This window comes from Melospiza georgiana, chromosome 28 (assembly GCF_028018845.1).
Source record: "Melospiza georgiana isolate bMelGeo1 chromosome 28, bMelGeo1.pri, whole genome shotgun sequence".
Classification (NCBI taxonomy): Eukaryota; Metazoa; Chordata; class Aves; order Passeriformes; family Passerellidae; genus Melospiza; species Melospiza georgiana.
This window is the reverse complement of record NC_080457.1, coordinates 4,278,285-4,295,147: the sequence shown is the minus strand read 5'-3', so window position 1 is coordinate 4,295,147 and position 16,863 is coordinate 4,278,285. Positions and strand designations below refer to the sequence as shown.

General features: G+C 63.1%; 1 protein-coding gene across 1 annotated transcript; it reads right to left on the bottom strand.

Annotated features, from left to right (window-relative positions):
* Nucleotides 1-601: 601 nt before the first annotated feature.
* On the bottom strand, nt 602-14,175 carry ADAM11 (ADAM metallopeptidase domain 11). Its single transcript, XM_058041624.1, has 26 exons — nt 14,096-14,175; nt 12,782-12,969; nt 11,516-11,592; nt 11,143-11,209; nt 10,676-10,761; nt 10,531-10,597; nt 10,380-10,428; nt 10,225-10,292; nt 9,709-9,783; nt 9,548-9,619; nt 8,943-9,109; nt 8,782-8,866; nt 8,609-8,699; nt 8,433-8,484; nt 7,940-8,039; nt 7,635-7,706; nt 7,459-7,551; nt 6,613-6,693; nt 6,482-6,532; nt 5,246-5,309; nt 4,470-4,569; nt 3,429-3,548; nt 3,168-3,336; nt 1,904-2,018; nt 1,299-1,389; nt 602-906 (listed from the first exon to the last, which is right to left on the bottom strand). The coding sequence occupies exons 1-26, from the start codon at nt 14,151-14,153 to the stop codon at nt 861-863; spliced, it is 2,304 nt and encodes a 767-aa protein (XP_057897607.1). The 5' UTR covers nt 14,154-14,175; the 3' UTR covers nt 602-860.
* Nucleotides 14,176-16,863: the final 2,688 nt, after the last annotated feature.

Below are 16,863 nucleotides of genomic sequence, written 5' to 3'. Positions count from 1 at the left end.
GGGACACTGGCCTCATCCTGGGACACTGGCCCCATCCTGGGGACACTGGCCCTGTTCTGGGGACACTGGCATTGTCCTGGTGACAATGGCCTGCTCCTGGGGACACTGGCCTCATCCTGGGGACACTGGCCCTGTTCTGGGGACACTGGCATTGCCCTGGTGACAATGGCCTCATCCTGGGGACACTGGCCCCATCCTGGGGACACTGGCCCTGTTCTGGGACACTGGCATTGTCCTGGTGACAATGACCTCATCCTGGGGACACTGCCCTCGTCCTGGTGACACTGCCCTGCCTTTGGGTGCCAGGGCCTGGCTGGAAGATGCTGCTGGGGGGCTGTGGGGGTGTGGGGGTGTGGGCGGGGGTCCCCTGGCCCCGCGGGTACATTCATCATTCCCGTGCCTGCCGGGGGGGCCGGGGGGTCCCCGGACATTCGTGGCCGTGCTGGGGGGGCCGGGGGGCGCTCCCGGGTGTCCCCCCCTCCCCGCTCTCCTCGTGGGCCGGAGCCTCGGCAGCGCCGCCCCCGTTAATTGGTGTTAATGAGGCGCTGGGGGGGTGGGGCGGAGCGGCCCCGCTCAGGCCCCCCCGGACCTGCAACACAAAGTGGGGAGCGTTTAGTGGGGGGCTGTGACACGGGGGGACACACGGGGGGACACTGAGCTGAAATGAGCCAGCACCAAGGGGGGGGGATGCTGTCAGACCCCCCCCCAGCGCTGCTCCCCTTCAGCCGGGGGGGCACAGAGATGGAGACAGCACGGCCGGACACACAGCACACGGACAGACAGGCTCCCACGCCGTCGGGCCGCCGCACGGTGACGGTGACGGTGACAGGGACGGTGACGGGACGATGGGGGGGACACGGTTACACTCCCTGCTGCGCCGGGTCGTACCTTCCTCGGCGGATGTTCCTTGGGGGGGTGGCAGGGGGAGAGGAGAGCAGCGTTAGTGCCACCGCCGCCACCCCCGCGTCCCCGCTGTCCCCTCCCCGGTGTCCCCGATCCCCCCACAGGCAGCAGCAGTGCCACACACGGGGGGACCCCAACCCAGCATCTCATGCTTGGGGACACAGCCACGGGTGACAGCGACAGTGACACCCCGATGGCACATGCAGGCAGGGCAGGCAGGGTTAGGGACAGGCAGGGATGGCGCAAGGGACCAGGCGGGGATAGGGGACCAGGCAGGGACAGGGAGCCGAGGCCACACCGCGGGGGTGGCGGTGTCCCGGCGGTGACGCTGCGCGCAGGGGACGTGGCCGGTGACAGCAGCGGAGGGGACGAGCCATGCGGTGGTGGCTGCTTACTTAAATCCCCAGCCTGTCCCCCCTAGGACGATGGCAGCCACCAGCACGGCCCCCGCGATGGAGCCGATAATGATATTGGTGCCACTGGGACCTGTGACAGACGGGACAGGGAGGAGGGGACAGGGTCACACTCAGTGGCAAGGGGACGTGGGGACAATGGGGACACAGCCCTAGGGATGCCCCAGGGCCATGGGGAGTCGGGAAGGGGACAAACCCAGCCACAGGGAATATGTCACTGGGAAGGGGACAGGGGGACACAGGGACACAGCCCCAGCGCTGTGGGGAAAGAGGCAAATCCAGCACAAGGACCCACCTCAGTGGGGACAGGATGCAGGGACACGGGGACACCAGGACACAGCCCCAGCGCTGTGGGGACACGGGAGGGTGGCAAACCCAGCACGGGGACCCACCTCAATGGGGACATGGGGACACAGGGACACAGCCCCAGAGCTGTGGGGACCTGGGAGAGGGGACAAACCCAGCCCTGCCCGGCTGAGCTGCGGCACCAGGGTGGGGTGGGGACACTCTGGCTGGGGACAGCGCGGGACAGCCCAGCCTGCGTGGCCTGGGGACAGCAGGGAGCCTTGTCCCCGGGGCACACGGACCCTTGTATCGCTCCGTCTCCCCCGTGGGCTTCGGCTCCGGGATGGGGTCGTAGACGCTGCAGTCCTTGCCCGTCCACTCGGCCCGGCAGATGCACTTCCCCTCGTTGCTGCAAACCTGTGAAGGGACAGCATCACCCCCTGTGAGAATCTGAATTTTCCCTCATCTGCCTCATTTGGGGATCACTGAAGAGAAAAGCCCCCCTGTCTAAAATCTCTGGCTCTGAAGGAGAAAGTCACACGCCAACAAGGCCCTGAGATCTGAGAGCATTGCTGAGTTATTGTTTTCACAGGGGGTGTTTGCTGTATGCTAAGGGGGCACCGTGCCCTTTTTTCAACAATAGCTTTGGAAGCTGTCCCACCTCTTGGCCTGGCTGGACTTCTCCTGAGTTCAGGTGGTCTCCCACAGAAGACCCTCACTCATTTGCAACCACTGTGAGAGGCAGACTGAGATGTAAGGAGCCTCTACATCAAGGACTGAAAAGGCCCCTCTGCTCCTTCCAAGGACTGGGACTGACACCCCCAGCCCGGGGCAGGTGTGTGGGGGACCAAAGCTGACCAAAGCGAGATGTTTGCCTGCAGGTTGTGACCACTGGACCAAGAAGACAATGGCTCTCATTTACTGCTGAGTACATGGACTACCTGTTACATCTATTCCTTATTGTATCTGTTTCCCCCTGCTCACAATTTTCAATAGAATTATCATAATAAAAACCTCTGAGTTAGCTGGAGATTTTGAGATCTCCCCAGCGTAACAGGCAGATCCTCGACTGGACTGGACCAAAGGACTATTCCTCTACATTTCCATCTACTGATGAGGATCTTACTTTTCTAGTATATTAATTACAATTGACTTCCAATCTTTAGAATCAGGTTTAAATCCAGAGAAGAGTAATAAACATAACCTTACTCATACTAACCCTAAGTATCTTCCTGACTGCACTAAACTTTTCACTCGCCCAAATAACCCCTGGCTCAGAAAAACTATCCCCATATGAGTGGGGGGATATAGCTATGTTTGGTAGCTATATCCCTCTCTCTCTTTTCTCTCTCTTTCTCTATCTTTTCCTCTCCCTTAATCCCTCTATCGCATTTTGCTGTGGTCATTCAATAAAGGTTAATTTGTTTTGATTATCACTGCAAACCCCCTTGCACCGTGTCGGTTTTTTGCACCCCGAGATCACTGCACGAGCCATCACAAACCCTGTTTGTAAGGACGGATTGTGACACCCCCAAGGTGTCCCCCTGTCCCCAGCAAGTCCCTCACCCCGTGATCGAAGCAGATCTTCCCGTCCCAGCTGCCGGGGCAGGAGCTGAAGTTAAAGGCGGTGGCTGGAAGGCATTTGCGGTCGAGACAGAGCATTCCGGGCCCGCAGGGCGTCCCGTCCTCCACGTAGCTCAGGTCCGAGCCGTCCACCAGCTGCACGTGGCCGCCCCTGTGGCAGGACAGCCCCCCAGGTGACACCGGGTGACACCGGGTGACACCGGCACCCCGAGGAGCCGCGGCCGGTGCCGGCGCTGCCGGTACCTGCAGTCCACGTAGCGGTTCTGGTGGTAGAAGGTGGTGGTGGCGATCTCCCCGCTGAGCTCCCCCAGCCGCGGCGAGCCCGAGATGTTGGCGCACAGGAGGAAGCCGCAGAGGACGTCCCTTCAAAGGGGGGACAGCGGTGGTGTCACCAGGTGTTGCAGTGTGATGGCATAGCCTGTTTCAGCTATCCCAGCTCTTTTCCCAGGTGTGCCAATCACCTCTCCCTTCCCCTCTCATTGCCTCCTGCTGAGTGCTGTCCATCAATCTCGGTATGCCAGCAAGGGCATCATGTGATTGGCAGAGTTTAAAAGATGCCTTTCAGCCCTGGGGACATTGAGCCATCCAGGTGTCATTTGTCCCCTGTGACTTCCTCTCCCTTACCTGGTTGGTGGCTCCCTACCCTTTCCCTCCCTCTCTCCCTGGGCTTCAATGTCACAGCAACCAGGCAGTTTGGTGTTCTGTTGGAGCTGTTGCTGGATTCAGAGGCCTGTGTGCCAGGAATAAAGCTCTGGATCCAAACCCTCTGGCAGGACCCGTGTCCTTTTCCTTCACCCCGCCTAAAGCCTTTCCACCAGAGGTAAAACCTGATCTCCTGCATGCCTGGACTTGTCCCAAGCGCCAGCTGCAGCATCCGGCCAGCCAAAGGTGTCTCTGAGGTGAAACCACCACAGCTGCCACCCTTGGTCAAGGAGCAAGGGCCAGACGAGCCCAGGCACATTCCATCCAGCAATATTGGGATTTAATTCCAATATATTGGTATTTAATTCCAATATACTGGCGCCCAACGTGCGGCAGCTCCATCCTGGGGATGGATCAGTCAGGGAAGAGACCCCTGAGGTGGCATCCTCACTTTTGCTGCAATATCCAGCCAGCTAAAGGTGTCTCTGAGGTGAAACCACCACACCTGCTGCCTCTGGTCAAGCAGCAAGGGCCAGATGAGCCCAGGCACATCCCATCCAGCAATATTGGGATTTAATTCCAATAACCAGGGCAGGCAGGTGGCGCTGGAGGGGTGGTGGCATGGGGACAGGGGACACTCACTGCTTGTTGCACTGCAGCCAGCCCAGCCCCTCGCGGCCGCAGTTCCCCCGCTCTGTCCCCTCCACGTTCAGCTTCTCGTAGCAGAAGCGCTCGGCCGAGCCTGGCAGAGAGCAGCGAGTGTCACCCGCTTGTCACCTGCTGCATCCCCTCCTGTTGTGGTGTGCTGTATTGTCCCATTTTGGCCTTCCAGGTCACTTTCCCAGGTGTGCCTGTACCTCTCTCCCTTCCCCCTTGCCCCCATGCTGAGTGAGTCCTGTCAATCAGGCTGAACATTCCAGCAAGGCGTCGTGTGGTTGGTCAAGTTCAAAGGATGCCCCTGTGCCCAGGGGTCATTGGCCTGTCTGGGTGTCATCTTCCCCTGAGACCCTGCCCCTCTCACCTGGTTGGTGCTCACCTGTACCTCCCCTCCCCCTGTCCCTGAGCTTAAAAAGGTGATCAGACCATGCGGCCGTAGTTCGGTTGGAGCAGTTGCTCACGTTCAGACCTCTGTAACCATGGAATGAACCTCTGGACATTAAACCCTCCAGCAGAATCCTCTCCTTTTTCTCTTCACCATCGCCTGAAGCCATTCCTCCTGAGGTAACGGGGTCCCTTACAAGCCTGGACTTGTTCAGTGCCCAGCTGCAACCACCAGCAAGCCAAGGTATCTCTGGGGTGATACACCGCAGTTGCTGCCTTTGGCCCAGCAGCGAGGGTCAGACCGGCCCAGGCACAATCTAACTGGGAATATTGGGAGCCTTTTTCCAATACCCTCCCCGCCCCAGGCCGGCACTCACTGCGGCCCCAGAGCGCGTTGCACTGACGGTCCCGGGTCTTGCAGCGCCCGCCGTAGCATCGGCCCTGCGGGGAGGGGATGGGGTCAGGGTGGGGGAGATCTGGGGCTGGAGAGGGGTCAGGGGCTGGAGAGGAGTCAGGGCTGGGGGAGGATTAGGGGCTGGAGAGTGGTCGGGGCTCCTGGAGGAGGCTCAGGGGACAGGACAGACATCAGGGGTCCTGCAGGAGGATCAGGGACTGGAGAAGGGTCAGGGCTGGAGGAGGATCGGGGGACTGGAGGGGGCTCAGAGGACAGGACAGCAATCAAGGGTCCTGGAGGAGGATCAGGGGCTGGAGAAGGGTCAGGGGTCCTGGGAGGGGGCTTGAGGGACAGGAGAGCAATCAAGGGTCCTGGAAGGGATTCAGGGGTTGGAGAGGGATCAGGGGACTGGAGGAGGTTCAGGGGACAGGAGAGCAGTCAGGGGTCCTGGATGGGGCTCAGGGGCTGGAGAAGGGTCAGGGGCTGGGGAGGGGTCGGGGCCAGAGAGGAGTCAGGGGTCCTGGACAGGGCTAAGGGGACAGGAGAGCAATCAGAGGTCCTGGACGGGGATCAGAGGCTGGAGAGGGGTCAGGGCTGGGGGAGGTTTAGGGGCTGGAGAGGGGTCAGGGGTCCTGGAGGGGGCTCAGGGGACAGAACAGCAGTCAAGGGTCATGGAGGAGGCCCAGGGGCTGCACAGGGGTCAGGGCACTGGGGGGGGGTGATGGGGCTGCAGAGGGGCTCACCCACACGCCCTGCAGGGAGGTGCTGCAGGGACAATGAGCCCCCCACACATCCCCCCCATGGCTGGTTCCAGAAGCACTGCCCTGGCTCATGCAGTGCAGGGATCAGAAACCACATCAGAAACCACATGTGTGCTCAGCCAGGGGACAGCAGGACCCCCGAACCCACACCCAGGGGCTCAGGACCCCCAAAACCCCCAAACCCACATCCAGGGGCTCAGGACCCCCAAAACCCCCAAACCCACACCCAGATGTGTGTGCATGGCTCAGCTGTGGCTGCGATGACTGACAAAAAGTCACAAAACTGGTTTGGGTTGGAAGGGACCTTAAAGCCCATCCAGTTCCATCCCCTGCCATGGGCAGGGACAGCTCCCACCAGGCCAGGCTGCTCCCAGCCTTGGACAGTCCCAAATGCACTTTTAACCTGCACAAGCCCCAATGCAGGAGCCTGTGGGGATGTGAGGCTGGGCTGAACTCACCTGCTCGTTCTCACAGAAGTATCCATCCAGCTTGTGCAGGTTGGGGGGACACTGTGGGGACATGGAGAAGAGCTTGGGTGATGCCACAAGGCCCCACAATGTGTCCCACGGTGTCTCCTGGCCCCACTGACCTGGCTGGAGTCCCCGGTGCAGGTCTCAGGGATGTCACACTCGTTCACAGCCTCCCGGCAGGACACTCCACGTGGCTCGTACTGCCCGGGGCACAAACCCCACTCAGCAGGAAGGGGACAGGACCCCACTGGATCCACATCCAGTCCCTGCCCCCCCTGAGCCCCCTGGATGCCCCCAGCCCCTCACTGCTGTAGTGCGTTTTTATACTTTGTAATACTTTGAAGTAGTTTTGTTTTGTATCCCCATATTTTTCCTGAATGGCTTATCTGAGATTGTTCCCCCCTCCCTTTACCTGTGTAATCCCTGGATGAGATCACCCCCAAACCCCCACCCTGGCTCTCTGTCCATCACTCAGCATCCCATCCCCTCCATCTGGAAGCTTCAGTCCAGGATGTTGAGTGATCAGCCAGAGGCCAGGGCTCAGCCCCCCAAGCCTTACAGAGTGTGTTAAAGCTCTACCCTACAAAAATATAAGAACTTTATGACTCTCCCCATTAACAGGCTAACCTATATTTAAATAGCAGAATTAACGCTGTCCTAAATGTTCATCCCCCAGTACCCATCCCTAAGGGTCACTCATTGGTCAGTAAATGTTCTCTACTTTGGGTTTCCACCTCCCTTTAAATGGAACCTTGGCACATCTCCAGGGCTCTCAGCAGGAGCCTCCTGAAGTGTAGGGGCTCCTTTGGGACTCCTGGAATAAAACCTTGGATTGACCCCTGCTAAGAGTCATCCCTTTATCTTCTACCAATGTTCTGCTGCAAAGGTGGCCAGCCTGGGTGCCCTCAGTACCCTTGGGGCACAGAGAGTGTCCCCCCACTGCCCGAGGGACAGAGACCCCTCACCTTGCAGCCCTTGCAGCAGAGCCCATCGCTGCACATGGCGTCGTGGGTCAGGGTGCATTTCTTGCAGCAGTTTCCGCCGCTCCTCGCGCACTCCTGCCGGGACAGCAGCCGGGATCATCCCCTGGGCATCCCTGCAGCCTCCCCAGAGCGGGGGCAGCATCCCCGGCCCCGCTCACCGCCAGCGAGCCGCAGTCGCACTCCTCGCCCGCCTCCACGAAGCCATTGCCGCACTCCGGGGGATCCAGGAGCTGCGGGGACCGGGGGGGACAGGGGACACACAGACACACACGGGGAGCTGCTGGGGACCCCGAGCCGTGAGCCCCCCGAAAGGGCATCACATCCCCAGGGATGGCAGCAGCCCCAAAGTGTGCCATGAGGTTCCCCCGCTCCGGGAGCTCAGCGGGGGCTGGGGACACCTCGAGGGACCCCCGGAGCATCGGTCCCCACTGTGTCACCCCAAAGGGCCGGGGGGCTGTGTTACCTTCAGGGGTTTGTTGAAGAGGCAGCTGCCGCCGCCGTCCTGCAGGAACTGGTTGTACTCATCGATGCTGCAGCGGGAGAACTTCCGCGGGAGGTAATACCTGTGGGGTGGGGTCACTGTCACTGTCCCTGTCACACTGCCACACCCTGCCTGGGGCGCTGCCGGACACAACAACCCGGGCAGGAGCTCAGCAGCGGTGACACGAGGTGTGGTGGCAGGGATGTGGCAGAGGATGTGGAAGGGATGTGACAGAGGATGTGGCAGGGGATGTGGCAGGGATGTGGAAGGGATGTGGCAGGGGATGTGGCAGGAATGTGGCAGAGATGCGACAGGGATGTGACACAAGGTGTGGCAGGGATGTGGCAGGGATATGGCAGGGGATGTGGCAGGAATGTGACAGAGGATGTGGCAGGGATGTGACATGAGGTGTGGCAGGGATATGGCAGAGGATGTGACAGAGGATGTGGCAGTGCCACCCCGAGCGGGCACCCACCCTGTGTCCTCCATGATACAGCCCAGCCACACGTCCGGACAGCGACAGTCCCCTGCGAGGAGAGGAGAGGCCTGAGGCTGCGGAATGTCCCCCTGCCAGCCCGGTGGCACGGCGGCGTGTCCCCTCTGTCCCCGCTGTCCCCTCTGTCCCCGCTGTCCCCGCTGTCCCCGCGGTACCTGCCGCCGTGCGGTGCTTGTTCCACATCATGCCCACGTTCTGCCCCAGGGTCTGTGCCAGTGTCACCGCCATGGCCGCCACGTTGCCGTACTGCTCGGGACGGACGCGGTGTCACCTCGGGGACCCCCGTGCGTGTCCCCAGCCCTCCTGGAGGGGATCCCCCCGCACCCACCTCGTTGACGCCGCAGGCGCGGGCAGCGGAGCAGATGCCCCCGACAAAGGCGGTGCCGCTGCGGCTGCTCTGGAACGTGTGACCCCTGCGAGGAAGAGGATGGTGGGGACGGGGGACGCTGTCCCCGGGCCCGGGAGGGGACGCGTGGGCGCGGCGCTCACGAGAAGAGGTGCACGGTGTCGCTGTGCTCTGCCAGCCCCTCCCGCCGGTACTTGACAAACTCGTTCAGGGTCTCCAGGGAGTCGCGTCCCACCCGGATGCGGTCCTCGGCCGCCCACGTCTCCATGGCCACCAGCACGATGCGGGTGTTGAGCTGCTCCTTGTAGATCTGTGGGGACAAAGGGACAGGGCTGGGGACGTGAAACCTCCCAGGGACAAATCCCTGCAGACAGCTCTAGGAGCTGGGCACACGCATCCCTCACCAGGGACAATTCCCCAGGGACAAACCCAGCAGGTGCCAAAGGAAAAACAAGAGTGGGACAAATTCCCTGGGGACAAACTCTCAAGGGACCAACCCAGCAGGTGCTGAGACCAAACCCCGGGATAAACCAGCAGGAATTAGGGACAAGCTCCCTGGGAACAGATCCATCAGCTGCTGGGAACAGTCCCCTCAAGGACAAACCCCTGGGACAGGGGGATAAAGCCAGGAATGGGGATAAATCCCATGGGAATGAAGGGTAATGAAGCCCCAAGGGACAAACCCTTCAGATGCCGGGGGATTATCCTCCCAGGGACAGCCCCCCCAAGGACAAATTCCTCCCCTCACCATGTCAGCCAGGTTGACCACGGACTTGGCGAAGTTGCTGGTGAGAACTACGGACTTGCGGAGCTGCAGGAACTGCGGGCACAGCAGGGCCGGGTGGGATTGGGGAGGGGGCCAGACCGACCCCTGCCCGCCCCCGCCAGCCCCGGAACGCCCCCTCTCACCAGCTGGTGGTCGTTCACCACGGCCAGCTCGATGTACTTGGTCTCGCTGTGCACCGTGTGCTGGGCTCGGCGGACCTGCAGGGGGAACCCGCGGCTGAGCCGGGATGGAGCTCAGAGCCCCCCGGGGATGGTTGGGGTGCAGGGAGAGGGCAGAGCCATCCCATGGTTGGGATGCGGCCCCACCAGTGTTTCAGACAGGAACAGCACTCTGCAAACACCCACGGAGGAGCGTGAGGAAGGCCACTGCAATTAAGATTGTGAGTGCTATGATGAGGTTGATTATGAGAGGATAGTTAGTCATGGGAGATGATTTGAGTTAAGCTAGGGAGAGGATTTGGACCTCTGAGTTAAAGGACTGAAGCCTTTTGCATTTTCCGAGCTCTGCCACGCTGGCTGGTCGTTTTCTTGGACGTGGTGGAGGAGCCCGGCTGCACCCACAGAGATCAACCAGGCTCCAGCACCCTTGTCCCCTGCCCGTGTCCTGTGTCCCCTGCGCACCCCGCTGTCCCCACTGACCTGCCGCCGCCGCCGCAGCTTTGGGATCCCCCCGGGAACACGCTGGCTCAGCGCAGGGAAGAGGCAGCCTGCAGGGAAGGGACAGAGCTGGTGGCACAGCAGGACACGGGGCCACCGAGGTGACCGCCAGGGGACAGCTTTGTGAGAGCGCTCACCCAGTCGGGGACAGCTGGGGATGCGCTGCACGATGTGCGGGCGAAGACCCTGCAATGGGGAGAGGTGTCACGGCCGTGCGTGCGACAGGGGACTGCGATGGCTGTCCCCAGGCCACAGGCAGAGCCACCTTGGGGCGGTGGCAGCGCTCACCTGCCCGCGCTCGGCGCCCGCCTGGGGCTCGATCAGGTACGTGGCTCGGCCGTCCGAGAAGACCCCGCTGCAAACAGAGGCGGGAGTGTCGGGGTGCAGAGGGGCGCAGCCCCCCGGCCCCCCTGCCGGCCCTGGGGGTACTCACCGCAGGCCCTGGCAGCTGGAGAGGGCGGCGAAGGAGCGCGGCTGCCCCCGGATCCGGCCCTGGTAGTAGCAGTGCTCCCCTGCGCCCTGCAGAGCGGGGATGGGTGCTGAGCATCGGGGGCCGCCCCGTCCCACACCCCCAGGGCTCTGGGGTTCAGTGCTGGGCACCCTCAGGGTGTCCTGCTCCAGGAGCATCTCCCAGCACCATGGCAGCACCCTGCCAGGCAGGGCTGGGCACCCAGGGGCACCCAGGGGCACCCAGGGGTGGGTGGGGGGATAATGAGCTGCTGGGGACCATTAATGGGCTTTTATGGGATTTACAAACTGGCCAGCACAACCCTGCACTGGCACAGCACGGTTTGACACAGCATGGTGTAGTTTGGCACAGCACAGCACAGCGTGGTTTGGCACGGCGTGGTTGGTTTGGCACGGCGTGGTTGGTTTGGCACGGCTTGGCACACATCTTACCGTGCTGTGGCTGCCGTTGCTGCCCGCGCCGACGTGCCGCTCCACGTAGTGGGAGGCGAGGAGGTGGCTGAGGGAGCAGGTGAGGAGTAAGAGGCCGTAAGGGGTGGGGAGGAAGAGGAGGAAGAGGGAGACAACAGCAGCGATCCACGCGCAGGCACCACCCTGGTGTGGGACACCACCCACCATCCATATCCAAGGTACCACCCCAGCGTGGAACCCCCCCAGTTTGGGGTCCCTGTCCCCTCTGCTCCACCCGCGCTGCTGGATGGTTCAGCACAGCTCCCCCATCCCCGGGCACCCCCAGCTCCTCCTCTCCGCCCTGGGCACAGCAGCAGCAGCTCCTGGTCCCTGCCAGGGCCCGCGGGTCACTCACTGGTTCAGCCGGAGATCGAGGGTGAAGGCTGAGCCGAAGGCACGCACCATGAAGCTCACCTGTGCCAGGTGCAGCCCCTGCAGGGGGCAGAGCAGTTAACCCCCCAAAAAATTCATAACTAAAATAATCATTAATACCCCAACCCCAATAACAGCCTGTAAGCCTGTTTTTGTTTAACCAAAAAATTCAGCATAAATAAAACTATTTTTTGGGGGGGGGGGGGGTTTTGGGTTTTTTTTTGTTTTTTTTTTTTTAACCTCTGGAGCCCTGGGATGGCACCTACGTTGGGGTGGGGGTACCGGAGGTTCCCCCCAGCACTGGGCCCAGCCCGGAGCCTCCGCTCCTCCCGCCCTGCGGCACCGCCGCTCCTGACCTAATTCCCAATTCCTGATTCCCCATTCCTGCCGCCGGCAGCGGGAGCCGAGCGCTGCGGCGCGGCCTCACACCCGGCAAAGTCGGCGCACACCGGTGAGAGCCCGGCACCGGCTGCGGCTCCCTCCGGTGCTTCCTTCACACAGGGAAACGACAGAAAAACCAAACCCGTCCCGGTGTGCCCCATCCCCTCGCTGGGAAATCGGCGCAACTCGGGATGAGGAGCTGTCATCACAGGGATGTCCCGGGCCCCGTTCGCATCCCGGGCTCCGGCAGCACTACCGGAGAGGGCTCTGACACCGGAGCCAGCCCCGAGCTCCTCCCGCCGCGACACCCCCGGTTTAACACGGCCCTGGCCCCCCGCCAGCGCTTCCCGGCGTCCGGAGGTTTCACTCCTCGCCTGGTGTAAATAAATCACCTCTGCGGCCACAGCATCTCCTCATCTCGCCTTTCTCCGGGATCGATAGGCGCCGGCCTCCGCCGCTGCCAGCACCGCAACTCCCCCGTGGCGGACGGGGAGCGTGAGCGGCTCCCCGAAACGAACCCCGAAACGAACCCCAAACAAACCCCGAAAGGCGGGGATGGTGGGGGGCACTGCCCGAGCCTGGGCTGGGCTGGGGAGCGGCACCGGGTGGGACCTGGGGGCCTGAGCCGGACCCACGCGTCTGTTCCTGGCTTCGTCTCTCCCAACACCCAGATTTAATGGGATTTTGCGGCACAAATCCGTGTCCCTCCCGGCAGTGGGATGGTCCCTGGGGGATCAGGGCTCCGGTTTGGGATGCCGGTACACGCTGGGGTGTGGCTGGGCCAGCGACGGCGCTGTCTGGGGACCTGGAGGTGCCACCTGCCAGGGACCCCGAAAAGGGAGCGGGTTGGGGGCTCTCGTTCACTTACGGGTCCTCCTCCTCCTCCTCCTCCGGGCTCATGCCTGACCCTGGTGTCCAATTGATGCTTGGGGACTTCTCCTCCCGAGCTCTGCCCCACCAGCCTGCTGGGGTGGGTGATCTGGGAGAGCACCCGCCCCTCCTGCCATGCGGCCCGCGGGAGCCGCCGCGGCAGCGCTCCGGCCTGCGAGGCAGCACCTGCGGGACAGGGACAGGGACAGGGTCACTGCCACCCTGGGAGGGGGAGGGACAGAGGCACAGGGGCTGAGGAGGGACAGGGAGGTGGGAACACGCAGAGGTGGGAGAGGAGGGGACAGAGTTGATGAACATGCTCAAGAAGGGGACACTCGTGTCCTGGATGGGATGGCCAGGGATTGTCCCACGGCGCACAGCTGGGGAAGATCCAGGGGTGCCCAGGAGGGGACAGCCAGGCAGCACGGGCTGGGAGGGGTGACCAGGAGGGGATCACAGCAGGGTGGGGAAGCTCAGGAGGTCTCAGGTACAGTGGCATGTCCCGGAGGGGACACACAGGGGACACGGGTGGCTGATGAAGTGATGCATCCCAGAAGGGGGCATGCAGGGGAGAGGGGGCTCAGAAATGCCGGCACACCTGGAGGAAAGGTTGGGGTGGGGTCAGCAAATCCTGGAGGGAGCATGCAGGGAAAAGGGGGGACTGGAATGGGGACACATCTCCTAGGGGACACCCAGGGGACAGAGAGGGCCAGGATGAGCCCACTGAATGGGAGATGGAAGACCGGTATGGGGACATCCCCCTAGAGGGGACAACGAGGGGACAGCAGGAATGGTGCAGGGACACCTTTGGAGGTGACAGCCAGGGGACACGGTGCGTGGCCGCTGTGGGGACACATCCCAAGGGGACGCGGAGGGCTGCTATGAGGACATCTATGGGGCATGCAGGGCACGGGGGATGCGGGGTGGGGACACATCCCGGAGGGGACACGGGGGCTGCGATGCGGCCCCTCCGGAGAGGGAGCGCGGCGGGGCCGCTGCGGGGACAGCGCGGTGGAGGGCGCGGGGCCGGGGCCGGGGGGGACCGCGGGGCTGCGGGGCCGGGGCTGCGGGGCCGGGGCCGGGCAGGTGCGGGGGGATCGCGGGCCCGGCCCCTCCCGGGGCTCTGCGGGGCGGCGCTGCGGAAAAATGTGTCGATGCAGCGAAAAAGCCGCAGCGGCGGCGGCGGGGCCGGGAGCGGAGCGGGAGCGATGCGGGGCCGGGAGCGCGGCGGGAGCGATGCGCGGCCGGTAGCGGAGCCGGTAGCGGGGCCGGTACCGCGGCGATGGCGGAGCGGGAGCGGGTCCGGACCTACCTGCCCGCGGGGCGAGCGAGAGCAGCGCGGCCAGCAGCCACCCCCGCAGCGGGCTCATGGCTCCCTCATGCTCCGCCGGCGGCCGCGCCGGGCCCGCCGCGCCGGGGACCGTCACCGTCCCGTCCGGCCCCCCCGCCCCGGGCCGGGCCGGCAGCGCCGCCCCCGCCCCGCCCGCACGCGGCCCCGGGCCCGCCGGACCGGACCGGCACCGGCACCGGCAGCGCCGGCAGCGGCACCGGCAGCGCCGCCCCGGGCCCGCCCCGCCCCGCCCGGCCCCGCCGCCCCCGGTACCGGCCCCTTCCACCCTCCCCGCCCCGGCTGCCGCAGCGCCGCTGGCACCCGCGGCACTGCAGCACCGGAGCCCCGCTGGCAGCACCAGCACCCCCGGCCGGTACCGGAGCTGCCGGTGCCATCACCCCCGGAATGGTACCGGAGCCTCGGGCACCCTGCGGCAGCAGGGACCGCCGGTGCCAGAGCCCCTGGCCAGAGCAGACTGTGTCACCCCACAGCCAGGGACAGGGACACCAGCACAGGGACACCAGGGTGAGGCTCCCCAGCCAATACTGGAACCTCGGGACAGAATCAAACCCCCCTGAGCCACTGCTGACCCCAGGCAGTGCCAGACCCCCACACCAGCACCAGTCCCAAACCCTCCCCACACCAGTACCAGTCCCAAACCCTCCCCACACCAGTACCAGTCCCAAACCCTCCCCACACCAGCACCAGCCCCTCCAGCCAGACCCAAACCCTCCCCACACCAGTACCAGTCCCAAACCCTCCCCACACCAGTACCAGCCCCTCCAGCCAGTTCAGGGCCTCCAGTTGGGATTGGAGCCCCCCAGTCTGCACCGTGCCCTCCTCAGCTGGCACAGAGTCCCTGACTTGTCCCCAGCTGGTCCCCAGCCAGTCGCAGAGCCCCTGCAGATTGTCCTGGTGCTGCCAACCAGTACCAGGAGCCACAGCATCGTCAGAGCCCCCCAAATGGGACTGGAGCCCCCAGGCAGCACCACCCTCCCAGCTGGAACTGAGCCCCTGCCTGGTGCCAGGGCTGGTTCTGGCTGTGGGAGCCCAGCTGTGCCAAGTGGATGGTGCTGGAACCAGGGAGTGCTGCTGCCCACAGCACTTGGGACATGGGGCTGAACTCCCAGTTCACATCCCTCACCCACCTCCAGGACAACTTTTTTGACCTTTTTGCCCCATTTTGTTATGGCTCCAAGCCCCTCTGCAGCTCAGCCTGTTATCCCCCGTGCTGGCAGAGCCACCAGGAGCTGAAACCTGAGGGGCAGCTGCCCAAGAGGGGCTCCAGCACCTTCTCAGCCACACTCAGGGGGTTCCTGGTTGGCAAATGTTCCTTTCCAGGCAGATCAGCACGGGGCAGGCAGGGCTTCCACACTGGGACCTGCTGCCCTTGGACCTTCCTCTTCCTCCATGCAGCATCAGGTGCAGCAGAGATGATCCAGCACCTGCCTGGCTCCTCAGGAGCTCTGAGGCTGCCAGCCCGAGGGGGACAGTCCCTCCCAGAGCCCTTCTGGTGCTCCTCAGCACCACAGGGACAAAGAGGTGCCCAGCAGGGTGGATCTACACCTGGTACCAAGGAAAAGCTCTTCCAGTGGAAGGTGTCCCTGCCCCGGGCAGGGGGATGGATGATCTTTAAGTCTCTTCCAAGATTCCCCATCTCCAGCCTGAACATCTCATCCAAGGTCTACAGGGTCCCCAAAAGGCCACGAAGGAGCTGCTTCAGTCCCTCAGAGAGCAGGAACTCCATGGTGTAAATCACTGGTTGGCATGAGGAGGGGACAGATGGCACTCGGGGGTCCCTCTCCCCTCCTTGGAAGGGCCAGGCTTGGTGAAACACAGCTGCTGATCTCCCAGGTGAGCTCACCACCATGAGGTAACTAACCAGTGTCCACAGGGTCACTTGGAGCTCTGGGGCCTGCAGGGGCCATTCCCTGGCCCCAGGGCACCCTCTTTGCTGTGTGGGGGCACAGGAGGCTGAGCCCACCAGGCCAGGGGCTGGTTGGTGCCCCAAGCCCCTCTCCAGGGCAGAACCCTGAGCCCAGTGGGCTTTGATCAGCCCTTCATGACAGGGGCTGCAGCAGGTAAAGAACTGGGCTTTGGCTGTGGCTCTGGAGAAGGATTCAGCTCAGGAGGAACCTCTGAAGCCTTGTGTGCCCCAAGTCCCTGCTCCCTCTTCAAGCCTTCCCTTAGAGCCTGGAGTGTTGTCCTTCACTCAAGGACTGAACATCCCCAAGGACAGACAGACCCCACTCCTCTGGGTGCTGGGCCCACCCTCCTGGGCCCTGAGCTTTTCCTTTTCCCAACCCACACCTGGAAGCAGCTTGGCACCACAGAAGGGTGGCTCCATTCTGCTTGGAACTGCCCTTCAAGAAGCCACAGGCTGCTTTAAACACTCCAGAACATCCTCCAGCCCACCCTTGACCTCCATCCCTCAGCTCCATGCCCAGGAGAGGTGAACAAGATGTTCTCCAGGTTCTCCACACCCCTCCTTGCTGGGCACCACCCCTGCACTGGGTACAGGAGCTTCCCAGTGCCTGCTGGCCACACTCCTCTGGCAAACCAAAGATGGGGTGATGTTCTGGGGCTGGACCCCCTTCATCATGGTGTCCATTGCCCACAAAGCTTCCTCCACCCAACCCTTACTGCTCTGCTCCTGCCCCCAGCCACATTCCCACAGTAAGGCAGAGCAGAATCTCATCCCTCCATTTTATTTCAAAAGTTCAAACGTTTGTAAAAAAATACCCAAACAA

Coding starts and splice junctions, on each gene's coding strand:
- ADAM11 (XM_058041624.1), bottom strand. CDS start 14,153: ATGAGCCCGCTGCGGGGGTGGCTGCTGGCCGCGCTGCTCTCGCTCGCC. Junction 9,110..9,547: donor TGGTCAACCTGGCTGACATG/GTGAGGGGAGGA, acceptor TTGTCCCCACAG/ATCTACAAGGAGCAGCTCAA. Junction 3,549..4,469: donor TGGCTGCAGTGCAACAAGCA/GTGAGTGTCCCC, acceptor CCCCCTTTGAAG/GGACGTCCTCTGCGGCTTCC.